The 13,530-nt window shown below is 36.7% G+C and overlaps 1 protein-coding gene across 1 annotated transcript in view; it reads left to right on the top strand.

The window, feature by feature from the left end:
• Positions 1-13,530, top strand: part of VWA8 (von Willebrand factor A domain containing 8) — a 103,817-nt gene that overhangs the window by 16,878 nt on the left and 73,409 nt on the right. The window contains exons 4-7 of the mRNA XM_075710520.1: positions 9,286-9,453; positions 11,395-11,559; positions 11,941-11,990; positions 12,323-12,431. Of these exons, the coding sequence (XP_075566635.1) occupies positions 9,286-9,453; positions 11,395-11,559; positions 11,941-11,990; positions 12,323-12,431 (492 nt within the window). The remainder of the gene's footprint in view (positions 1-9,285; positions 9,454-11,394; positions 11,560-11,940; positions 11,991-12,322; positions 12,432-13,530) is intronic.

Raw genomic sequence — 13,530 nt, 5'->3', positions numbered from 1 at the left:
TTTCAGCTGTTAATTCACTGTTAAAAGCCTCAGAAATGTTGTTATTGCTCTTATTGAGATAATTAAGTAACCCTTGGTTTTATTCTGTAATTTATTGCATGGGTTAATTATGTTGTGTATCAAGTAATTAGTTAGAATTACTTTATATAACTTAAATATTTAAATGGCAGCTTCAAATTTTACTTTTATTGGTAGAAGAGATGGTCTTGCAGTGTGGTTTTGTGTTTCTGTAACGCTTTGTAGTTGAGCTGCCAGCTTGATTGAACCAGTATGGAGATTCTAATACCAGCATATTGTATTTTCAAAAATTAAGGAATTATATTTGATAATTTTATGTCTTTTTCTTTTTTTTTCCCCCCTTTCCATTTCTGGTGCAGTTTTGCTTTTTGTTGTGTGTTTACAGCTGTAATACCTCTGGTTTACTCTTATTACTACAGCCTCCCATATTTTTAATTATTACATTAAAGGAAATCCTACACTGTTTGAATGTAGTGGATGCAATTGGGAGAGCAGCTAAGTCATTTTCTTAGTGCTTGAGAGGTGTATTGCTCCAGGATTGTGCCGCAAACTGTGTTGCCTGGAATGCCTGCATCTTCCAGCTTTTGCATTAAATGAAACAAGCTTCCCAAACACAGACCACTTAATAAAGTGTACAGTCTTTTCTGTTTGGGACAATCAAACTAACTGAGGTTGGAGTAAGCAGAAAAATATTGTATGGTTATGTGCTGAAAAATTAGAAATACAGTGTCATGGTTTTGAAGATTTGCTGATTAAGCTGTATCCACTGAGTGGATAAGTATGTGTATCACTGTCATTTCTGGATATACAGAGTTAGAGTCAGTTTTGGTGTATCTTTGAACTATGTGAACATACTTGTTTTAGTAGAATACTTTTGCATCCCTAACTGCACCAGCATCATGTTATACAGTGATAAAATGTAAAGTTGATTGTCCAGATACCAGAAAAATGATCTTCTACCATGGCTTGAAAGACTTAATGTAGTAATCAATTAAAAGTGCAGAGTGACAGAAATGACAGCTTAAACTGTCCTGTCTGTAAAATGAACATGACATGAAATCCCCTGGAGTAGCACTACACAGGCTTGAGTTTGCTTTCTTTTAATCAAAAAAGATGAGAAAGAGCATTATAAAATAAGACATGAGATTAATTGAATGAAATTATAATCATATTTGAGAGTGTGTGTGTGTATACATATGTATATATGTTTGTGCACACATATAAAAATATTCTTGCTATACCCTACCAATGAGGTGGGTAAGAATAATTCAACTTTTAAAAAAAATAACCAGTGAGTGAAAATTGTGTGATTCTGTTACTTATTAACTTACTACCTTGGAGGTGACGGTGGATTTTTGATGAGCTGGTAAGTTAGCCACAGCATAGGCATCGTCAGAAAGTATAACTTAGTTGACTGACTGTCACTGCAATATCTGTCTGTCTAGTACAGGGAGCTAGATAGCAAAGTCTGTAGAAAGAAGAGACAAGCAATGCAGTGCTCCAGAAGTATGAATGTTGCTATTAATTTTCTTGTTGTGTCCGACATTGCACAGAAAGAGGGAAATATTAGGTAGAAACCAGTAGTATTTGGATGAAGTTAATCTGTATTGGCGTTGACATAGGTTAAACCACAACAATCTTGTATTGAAAAAAGAAAATGCATGATAAGGACCCCTATACAGTAGCCTCTTAAGTCGAAGAAGTGATTTTGTTTTAATCATTTGCAATACTTCTTTTACGTTTCTAGAAGTGTCAGCTTTTAACTGGGTTTGTTAGGTTAGCAGTTCAGACTCTGGTATCTTGTTTTGATGTAGAGGTCATATAGATGAGTGTCTGCAATGTCATGTGAGGAATACTAGGAGTGTGTGTTTATAATTCCTTACAGATTAAAATCAAAGGTGTGGGGTTCTTTTTTCTTATGTTTGTGACTTACATACATATTCCACTTTCTTTTCAGCTAGAATTTCCTACAAAGCGGGAAGGGGCAATACTTTGTAACATGTGGGGTCACGACATTCATAGGCAAAGTGGACTTGATGGATGGTACTCTGATCAAAGTGATAAGTTACTTCATCATTTTTAGATATTTGTCAAGTACTTGATTTCCTTTTTATCCTGGTACTCATCAGGAAGAAAAATTTAAATAACCCATCTCCCTTACTCTTGTCCAGAAGACAAGAGTTGTATAGAATGAAGGTAAAAACTCCTAGGTTTCTTTCTTTGTAGATAATTTGTACTGGTAAATCTGTTCAGAAACTCAGATTGCTTGCTCCTGGGCCTGCTTTCTGCCCAGGATGCAAAATGTTTCACATACTTAATGTAAATGTACAGTTGTACTAATATACCTGCTGTAAAGAAGCTAAAATGGCCAGACCCTGCCTAAGTGGGGACATAATCTCTTGTAAATACAGTTTGCAGGCACTGTTACAAAAACACCTGACTGTCGTGCTAGGGGGAGTGGTGATGGAAATAAAACAGATCATTTGATGTGTGGTAGTTCAAAAAAGGAAAAAAAGAAATCATGTGGAGGAAGCTGAAATCAATGACTCGGGAAGCTGAAATCAGTGACTGTGAAATGAAAGACTGTTCCAGTTCTTGTCACATTAACATACTTATGATCTTATCACGTTGATTCACTTCCTAGGGTAAACTTTCCTAGCCTCGTTTTCTGATTCAAACCTCCAATAAATTCAGGTTGTTTCTTTTTCAGTTGCTTTTCTTTCTTTCCGTGCCATGGTGTTGCATCATGAATTAGGTGCTGTCGTGGTTTAGCCCCAGCCAGCAGCTAAGCACCACGCAGCGGCTCGCTCACTCCCCCTGCCCCGATGGGATGGGGGAGAGAATCGGAGGAGTAAGAGTGAGAAACACTCCTGGGTTGAGATAAGAACAGTTTAATAATTGAAATAAAATAAAGTAAAATAATAATAATAACAATATAATAATAATAGTAATAATAATATACAAAGCAAGTGATGCACAATGCAATTGCTCACCACCCGCCGACCAATACCCAGACAGTTCCCGAGCAGCGATCGCTGCTCCCCGGCCAACCCCCCCCAGTTTATATACTGGGCATGACGTCATATGGTATGGAATAGCCCTGTGGTCAGTTTGGATCAGCTATTCTGGCTGTGCCCCCTCCCAGTTTCTTGTGCCCCTGGCAGAGCATGGGAAGCTGAAAAAGTCCTTGACTGGCATAAGCAGTACTCAGCAACAACTAAAAACATCAGTGTGTTATCAGCATTCTTCTCCTCCTAAATCCAAAACACAGCACTATGCCTGCTACTAGGAAGAAAATTAACTCTATCCCAGCCAAAACCAGGACAGGTGCTCACCAGTTCAGGCCATTCTTCCTCACTGAAATGTTAGCTACTGCAGACAGCTGGAGTCTGTCTTTGGATACTAACTAGCCTGGCTGGTGGTGCTCTGGTATACTGTGATTTCTGTGTAATCTTTTTTTCTTTTTTTATAAAGAAGGAGTGAATAACAGTATTAAATGCAACTTCCCCTGTAATTTTCCTAACCTCACGGGGGAAAATTAGCTATAAAACCCACCCAGAAAACACTTGATTAACTCAGTGGGGAGGTAGGCTGAATGGTGAAGAGGTAGCCCCCCCCTCTGTTACAGAGGGAGAAAAAGATTGAATTATTTAGTTCTTAAGTTACTTTTTAAATTTGAATAACCACATTAGTTACTCTTACATTGATTTTTTTAATAAAACCTGAACATCACATTTGGAATATATGTAACTCAGTATATTTGTGGCCTAAAATTGTAAAATGCAAAACTAGAGTTTATCATCATCTACAAAGTGAAAAAATTTATAACAAAAAATAGAATACACATGTTGGATGAATAGTAGGTCTGTTTGTAAACTCATCTTTGAATGGCATTATGCATTCAGAACTTTTTTATTAAGTACATGTTATTTTAAATGACTAACAAGATTTTACAAATATTTAAGGAAAAAGATAACAGTAAGTTTTTATAAAAACTTGACGTTGTTGCTTTGAAACTGGTTGAACATGGCTTTTAATAGCCCTTTATCTTACTACTTAATTTTTGACAATACTTTTATTTTGGAGGAAGTATGTTATCACTTCACTCCATTAAATAGTCATCATTTCAGAGTTGCTCTGCAGCTTTCCTGTTTGCCTAACTCATGAGAGAAAACAATAACTAGGGAATTAAGAGGCCTAAAAACTGAACAAATACATTGAAAGAAATTCTTTGGTAGAGGCATACCATTAGACATGCTGTTATTCTACAGTTATTTTTAAAATCTAGCAAAGTAGATTCCCCAATATGAGACAGCCTTATATGCTTCGCTGCCCTCAACAGCTGTTTGTACATCTATCTTTAGACTGTCTCTGAATTTCTAGATAATTTGCTGTTTCCATATAAATATTATAAAAAACTCGATGATCTTACTAGTTCTGTTGCATCTTCTTAAAAGAGTAACCTGAGGCACTTATAGTAAATTACAAGTCTTGGTCAATGTCCTCTTCCTTCCCCAGTAAAATGAGTAAAAGCTTATAGCATACTCCATTCTGCATTTCTGTCATATCTTTTCCTAGTATCTTTTACTTGTTAGTTTTAATGATTTAAATTTGAAAAACTTGATTAATTGTACTTAACCTGTGGAAAGAAATTTAGAAGATACCAGTTTCCTCTGAGTTTTGTGGTATTTGGTAGCTTGGTAGGTTACAGGGACTCAAATTAATGTCCACCTCCCTGGAAGACAGGCTGCACCATGGATTTAATAGTTCAAGTTCTGTTAGCCTGCTGCAGCCAGTCAGCATAGTGTTAGCTCAAAACCAGCCAAAGTTTTGTGTTGTCTTTACCAGATGGTTGTTAAGGATCTCTTTTCACCATAAGAGACATCTGGACATATCATTGTTGGGATGTTAATGAGATGCAGGAGTGAATGGAAAGACTTGGGTGGATGAGTTTGTGTGGGATATTGTGCGGGTGATGGGAACAAGATATTGTGTTGGAAGGGACATCTAAAATGTAGGCTGCAGATGTAGGGAAACCTTACCTCACTAGTTCTTGTGTTCACTGAGCTACTTGTTCTGTTGTTTTTCTACATTGTAGTTTTGGTTGCTGTGCTTGAGTTGTTGTTACAGGGACCCAGTTTTCAGACCGGGGCGAGTCATCTTCTAAAAACAAACTTATGTTGAGGTAGCTCCTTAAAAATAGACACTTATGTAGTGATTACAGTTGAAAACTTCTAGCAGCATTTTTTTTTAATACAGTTCTGAAACGTAGCCTGTACATCATATTCAGAATGATGCCCAGGTCTGAAAAACTAAAGCCCTTTAGACTTCTGTGACAACCTTCCTCACGGATTTCAGGGTGACCAGAGTTTTCTGGTTTACAATATACATTTTCCTGAGAGAAGATAACTACTGTTTCAGTTCTGGTATTTTAAACTATACTGTTAAAATTTCTTGTGCCTTTACAAACTATTTTGGTTAGCTTTATAAAAATGTCCTCCTTTTTCTGGTGTTTGTGCATTTCAAAATGTGCATTGTGATGAGCTTTTTTTCTCTCCTTCTTCCCTTTCTGAAACTGTATGACTTCATCCATGTACTTATATGCTGTGATTTATGTCAAAATTGGGGTTTATAGCTTCCTGCAGTTGTTATATTTTGCACTGCTCAAGTGGAGGAGCTCACCATGGTTCAACTATGGGAAAGGCAATGAAAGTCTGCTTAGGGTTGTTTCCTTCCTAAGGTGTTTTTGCCTTTAAAGGTAAAAATATATTTTGCCGTATGAAACCAAGGTAAGCAATCTGTGTTACGTATTTGTTGCATAAAGCCATTACTATGAGAGCAGCACTGTGTGAAGGATTTCTGCTCCCGGCCTGCAGTAGCTGCAGGTATTCCCTGGAGCAGGTATCCAGGTTACCATCCTCCCAGAGCCCTAGGAGCACGGGTGGGAGGCAGCAGCATGTGTCCTCCTCTGATGAGCAAAATAATCCCTCGCTGCAGTTACAATAAATCTGAAAGTAAACATTTAACAAATCCCTCTCGGCCTTTTAACAAGAATTAATACTTTTAATCTCAGGTTTATCATCAAGGTTGCACAATATAAGCCCCCCTGTCAAATTGTGTTTTATGTTAAACATTTAGAACAAATGAGACTGGTGAGAGAGGGAGGCAATGCAGCTATTTCTGGGTTTTCATTATAGGATTATGAAGATTTGTTTCTTGGAAGCATTTTTAAAAAATTATTTTCAGTGACAGATTGCAAACTTACTTTCCTTCCTCTGATTTTTTTTTTTATGCATTTTAGTTTCCATACCAATCCATCAATACACAGACAAAACTGAAATAATGATTCAGAGGATGCCTTGTAGTATGCCTAGCTTATTGCAAAAACTTATTACTCATTACCAACCAGAATGCAGAAATTCAGCCAGAGATATGCAGCTGTTTTGGTCTTAAGAGCAGAATTCATGCTATTTAACACAAGCACTTTAGAGGTAGATGAATTGTGCATTTATTTAGTAGTATTTTGGAGAAAAATTTCCAATATTTCAGATATGCTTTCAAGACATATGAGGAGCACAATTTGGAAGAAAGCCAGTCAGAGTACATTAGCACCCAGGTGGTGATGGTGTTACTGTTGTTATGGGATGTGTTTGATTAAGAAGTGAAAAAACATGGTTGTGCATTCAGCCATTCCCAAAGCATATACATATAGGTAGGCAAAGACCGACTGCAGCATATCTTTTGAAATATCATTGTGCTGAGCAATAGAATTTTGAATAAAAACTTCAAATAGTTTCCACACTCTGCAAACTGTGTACTTTTTAAATTTTGATCCTGTAAGCTGATGATCAGCAGGCAACATAGTGTAGCAGGCTACTTCTCAAGATTGCACTGCTAAGGGAGAGCATCTTCTTTCTTGAAGTTAATGGTTGTTATATACTTCCCGATATTCGCTGTCTACCCCTACAGCAGACTGCTTTCATGTACAAGTTCAGGAGAGAGATTTATGTTGATACTGGAAGCCTGTTATTTCAGCAAGCCTTCATCCATAGTGTGAGTGTCTCAACATGAGTCAACAAGATTCTATGGATACTCAAAATATTTTGAAACCATATGAACAGAATGTGTATTTTCCTCTGGCTAGTAAAACTCAGTCATAAAGTCTTCATAGACTTACAATATGCAGAATCCAACCAACTTGGCAAATAAATTGTTTGTTAAAGCATATTCTGGCTGTATCTCCAAACTGTGTTTAGACAAAATAGCATTTTGTTCATGCCAGGTATTGGACTGGCCGCTGGAGACTCAGGTTTTCTATTCAAGCAGGTTGGAGCAGATTTTTGACTTGACCAGTGACCTTCCTAGAGAAGAATGTTAGTACAAAATTTGTCCTTTATACAAATTTTATGGGATGAGGAGAGAGGAATTTTATATTGCCTGTTAGTAGAATATGATGTCCTGACTTAACAAAAAAACCAAAAAATCAATTCACATACTGATTGCTTTTGGAAAGAATTTGTGATTTAGTGGAAGAGAAATAATCTGAGGACTATTACTTGCTTAATGGGATTATTCCAGGTTCCTCAGATACCGATCATGAGGCTAGATATTAAAACGTTAGATAGAATGACTTTCAGAGAAGAGAACTTGATCTGTAGATGTGTACCAGGGTTTGTGAGGGCCTTTTTTCAGTGACGTTTGCTTGAATCCAGATTAGATACAGGAATTATTTCCATCTTAATAATGATGTGAAAAGGTTACGTTATGGCTAATTTGCCAGTAGTTAGTTATGCTTCTGTACTGTACATAAGAAGCATCTAAATTAGTCGCTCTTATCATTTAGTGTTGTCTTTATCTTCTCAGATGGATCACTGATTCTGCTGTATGCTTTGTACCATGTAGCAATTCATTTGTTGTGCTGAACTGTTCTTTGTTTCTAGTTTATGCTTATACTTTTGTCCTTTATACATCTGCTTTCATATGTAATGCTTATTTTTGTTCTTGTTATTTTTGTATTCTGGTACCTCTTCATTATTCTCTCCCATATCTTCCTTCTTTCTCTCTGTCCCAGTTTTTGGCATCTATAGTATTCATCAGAGATTTCTACCTAGCATCATATGACAGGTTCTTCTGTAGGAGTTTATAGGAGACATGCTGGGAAGAGATTTCATTTGTTCTCCCTTTGCAACTGTGCTTGTGTCTAAAATTGTGTTAAAATGTAATAGGAATGCAAAGGAAGACTCTTTGGTGCCTCTGAATGTTGCCTGTGCCTAAACCTGCCCCATTATTAATCTGATTAAACTTTTGCAAATTGGAAGTAGACAAGAATGCAATGAGTTTCAGAGTCTTTTACTGGACAGTAATTGTGAACATTAGATATGAAGTGTAGTTAATTTAGCTGAGTGAATGTCATTGACTGCAAGAAAGTTGCACAAAATTACCAGCACCAGAGTTTAGTTTTACATTTTGGCTCCACATTATGCACTTAAATAAACAGCCACATATAAACAACTAATAAAGTGAAATACAGAAAAGAAATAACTTTCTATCCCAAAGGCTCCAAAGATTATTAAGTTAATGGCTACATTTTTATTCTGATTTTGTAGAAGACCATGTTCAGTCAGGGAGTATAATTCTAAATCTTAGTTTTATTACAGTTTTTAACATCTGATTATTTGTAGCACTATTTTGTTTTTATCATCCGTGTTTGGTTTCAATAGACATGTTCTAGTCAGACTAAAGCAGTGTACTGAGGATGAATTACACTGGTGCCTAACCAGAGCAATCTGAAGGAATACCTGACTTTTTTCTAAATATTTTAATATAATTGTAAACATATAAAACCACCTTGATTGTATGTTTTCTGTATAAATAGCTGTCCCAGAATTGTTAGATCATGTTAAAATACCTGAAAAGTACCAAATAATACGCAACATCAAAAAGAAGAGGTGCCACTTACTAATATATACTGGGTATACACTAAAATGTCTGCAAGGTTTTACATTTTATTCTGTTGGTACAAAATATGGGAATTTATTTTTGTCAATCCGTGTAATAGTTAGGAGATGAAAGTCCAGCTCATGAATGTGTAGCACTGTTACGGCAATCAGCTGTCACTCTTCCTGATTGCTACTGATGTGAATCTAATTGATTCTTATAGAAAAGAATACTGTTTTGGGAAGCACCTGGAGGTTCTTTTTCAGCAGGATTTAATGAGGTATGTAATGTTTATTTCTATTATAATGCTGGGATTTTATTTCTTAAAAGTGTGCAGTTCGTGCGGCTACTGAAGGCAGAATCCTCGTGCTGGAAGGTTTGGAGAAGGCTGAGCGGAATGTCCTGCCAGTGTTAAACAATTTGCTGGAGAATAGGGAAATGCAGCTTGAAGATGGTCGTTTTCTCATGTCTGCAGAGCGTTACGACAAACTTCTGCAGGTATGGAAATGCTGTTTGGTTTTTCCATTTTTGTTTTCCTTGATAGTGCTGAAATACCATTATGAAGGGGAGATGTATGCATGAGCCAAATGGGGCAAATCTCAGCAAGGTGGTTTTTCTGGGATGTTCTGTGGGATGAAATAGGCAGGGTGAAAATGATGTGAGAAGTCAAACTACTGCTTGCAACAACAAAACAAGCAACAACATTTCATCAGTATGTTGTCTGTCCACGTGAAAAAGAGTAGTCCATGTTAACCTTATATGAAGCCTGTATGTCTCTAAAATGTGAAAGCCACAATGTGAGAGTAACCAAAATGTACTTGTGAAAAGAGATTTAAGTTGAAGTTGTTCCCATGAAGTTCAGATAATGCTTCAACACTGCAATAGCGTTGTGCTAAACTCCTAAAATGTTAGGATACCAAAAAAATGAGGTCAAGATGAGCGATACATCAGTGCTGTCTTGCCTTTAATTTATGAAAATGTGTGTAAACAGCCAATCTAAATTACAGGAGATGGTCAGAGAATTTTCATTTGATACGAAATGGGATTTTAGTGTCTGCTGCCATTGCTGCTTTCCTTTTTTGGGGGGCTTTGAGCCCTACTGCTTAAATTTGAGTGAATACCTTTCAGGTTTTTGGGGACCTCAGTAAATTTCATCAGACAGTTTCCATTAGTACTCCACATCTTACTTTCATGTACTGTAGTTCCCAGTTGCATACCTGTCAGTCTCCCATAACAGTCTGACCCCTGCTCACTCATGTTTCTGTCTGTCATACCTAACTGTGGTTAGGTGTGTAATTCAGACCCATGTGGCACAGGAAGGAAATTTGTAATAAGCCTTCTGTCATTGATCCTGATTTGTATGAAGTTGCCAACTATGCTGAAGTACTGTAGTGGATTTCTGAGAATATATCATTATTTCTTATGCCTCTTATCTGTGGTTACAATTCTTCTGATCCATGCCTTTTCCAAAAACATTTTTATAATATTTAATTAGTAGATACAGTTGTTGGAAAAGTAAGCTTTTAAAATGTAATTATATTTAAAGACTGAAAAAGAGAATTCAAACTTAGATAGGCTTTGGTTGCAATTATGCAAAGCATCTGCCTCTTCTTTTTTCCTTTTTAACACTTTCCTAATGATAAAACATTTCGAAATGAGTGCCTCAGGCACACTGCTAATAGTATATGAATTAAATAAATCTCTTGCTACAATACTAAATCTAATATTGTTGTTTTATTGTGTGGGGAATTGCATTATATAAGCTACTGTTCATTTTCTCTTCTCCTGTGTAAATAATTACTGTACACCTAGGTCTGGAGGAAATGTACTCATGGTTTCAAGGAAGACTTAACTGTGATGTGGGAAGACTAAGGAGTACATTTTCTGTGTGCAGTGAATCTCTTACATGACAACAACTGAAATACAACTTTTAATGTCCTCATGAAGGAGTCTAGTTCTGCATTATTGCTTATAATAGAGCATAATTTGTAAGTGAAACTTTTGAAATGCAGATTTTAGTCTCCTTTACAGTTACAAGAGGAGGGGAAAAAAGAATGAAAAAGCCTTGCTCATGGTAACCCACTTCTAATGTTTAGAGTAAAATAAATTTTGTGGTCTGTTTATTTTCTATTCCATGTGAAAACAATGTTATAATGAGGGGTCTTCGGTCAAATTGCTACAGGCCTGAAAGCTGCACCTAATCAAGCATTCTATCTACTTTCATTTTGGAAAAGCTTGCTTTTACCATTCACAGATTTGACTAGTGCAGAGCTTTGTAGCCCCTCTGAATGAACGATGAGAATATTACCGCATTTAGGCTGAAGGACCAGGGCTGTTAGTCAATCAGCAGGTTAGTCATCATAAATTTTTGATGTTGTAATATTTGGGTTTTTTGTTTGTTTTTTTTTTTTTCTTGTTGCTTTATTTTAATTAATTTAGGATCATACAAAATCAGAGTTAGATTCATGGAAGATTGTTCGGGTTAGTGAAGATTTTCGAGTTATAGCGTTGGGCCTGCCAGTACCTAAATACTCTGGTAACCCTTTGGATCCACCCCTTCGCTCTCGATTTCAAGCTAGAGATGTTTATCATCTGCCCTTTAAGGTAAGTGTCTTACAGAAGAGTTGGATTATCTGTACCGAGTACAGCTAATATTTTGACGTTACGTTTTACTTACCTCACCTCTGAAAAGAATCGCTGGGGAATAAATTTATCTTAAAGGGTATTTTTCATACTGGGGCCTAATAAATTCCTGAAAAGCAGGCTTAGCGTTGCCAAGGAATCCTGCAGCAGAAAAATAACTTACGTAAAAGAAAGATTTGATAATCTTTCTTCTTTTTAAATAGAATTAATTCTGTGTCAAGGAGCGAGTAGACTCCTCATGTCTAGAGAGGAAAAATAGAAAATGCCTCGTATATCATGAGCTGTGACCCACAGTATGATCCCGAAATTAATTTACTCTGTGATTTTATGTTCTATTTTCAGGACCATCTTCAGCTATTATATTCAATTGGATCAAACATTTCCACAGAGAGGTAATTTTTCGTAATTAAAAAAAAAAAGAAAAATGGAATGAATGAAGAAAAGCAATGTCCTTTCAGGATTCCTTGCTATTTTTGTGTCTTCTATCACTGCATGGAGACCAGAACTGAAGAAGTTTTTTAATATGTGTAGGTGTATGCTCACACAGCTTTTCGTATGCAGCCTTCATATAATGAATCTTAATGCTTTAGAACTTCAATCACACCTTACTTATTTGCACTCAGAAATGGTTTCAGCATCTTATACTGTATTTAAGTTTTTACGCTTTAGTATTTTAAATATAGATAGCATGTATAAAACTCTGTAATTACTTTTTCCTATGCAGAATTTCTCAGCTCCTGTCTTTTGCTACAACTCTCTGCTCTCAAGAATCTTCTACACTGGGACTTCCAGATTTTCCTTTAGACAGCTTATCGGCTGCAGTTCAGATTTTGGTATGTGCGTACACATGTGCTGTGAAACTATATGCGCTTAAAATTTCTCAAAATTAGATCTGGATTATTTGTGTTGTTAGAAGAAGACTAACATGAACATTTAAAAAATAAACCCGAAAAAACTAGGGATGGTTTGAGGGAGAAAAGCCCCAGTCAGATATCTCTGGATAATACTTTAACCAAGTATATAGCGCAAGACTGAAGGACGAAGTATGGCGTGACACAAGATTTGTGATATGATTAAATGTATCTTAGTGCTCAAAATAATGGTTTATGTTCTGCTAAATTGTCTCACCTGACTTCAGGGGCCAGATGTCACAGTTTACCTGATGACACTGAGGTAGTCAGTGGAGAGAAATAAATGTCACAAGCTAAAAGTGCTTCTGATTTAATGGTATGCATGTAAATCAGATTGATTGCGTTACAGAGACACCTATTACTCTCCATTGACCCAAAACAACTATTCAAATGTGGGTATAGGAGAAAGTTAAGTTGTATGAGATGAAGCCTACATTAGATCTTTGGGTTGGCTGGTGGATTTAGAATAAACATAGACATAGAGGGTTATCTGCAGGTGCAGGTTGTGCACACCTGAAGATGCAATACTTTCTGACAGCTACAGTCTGTAGGGAAATACAGCAGCTGTACACTTGCCGAGTTCACAGTGGCAGATCAAGCAGGTCAGGACTAAAGCTGTGTCAGTCTTTCTGCTTTCTCTGACAGGCTTTTGTCCCTTGGACTTTATAATTATGTGGTAAAAAGTTAAAATAAGAACAGAAGGTGCCTCCTGAAGGAAGTCAGGGTGATGAAGTCTGTATAAAGAGAGGGAGGGGTTGGTACCCTTTTGCATGCAGGAAGATATGGTCAACCCAGCAGGGTAGAACACCAGGACAGCTTCTCAAACCCTCTCTCCAAGGTGCAAGTGTGTGTAGAAAGGATAATTCCCTGTTGTGTGTCCTGTGCAATCATTTTACCTAGGTACTGCTCAGTGGCAGATTACTTTTACGTATTTTATTGGCTTATATACATCCAAACATACCAATTACTTGTGCTACTGTGTGCTCAGTCCCCTCAGTTGTGCTGCTTACTTACAAACATA

This window comes from Pelecanus crispus, chromosome 1 (assembly GCF_030463565.1).
Source record: "Pelecanus crispus isolate bPelCri1 chromosome 1, bPelCri1.pri, whole genome shotgun sequence".
NCBI classification, from domain to species: Eukaryota; Metazoa; Chordata; class Aves; order Pelecaniformes; family Pelecanidae; genus Pelecanus; species Pelecanus crispus.
Note: the sequence above shows the minus strand (reverse complement) of the source record. Positions and strands in the feature narration are given on the sequence as shown.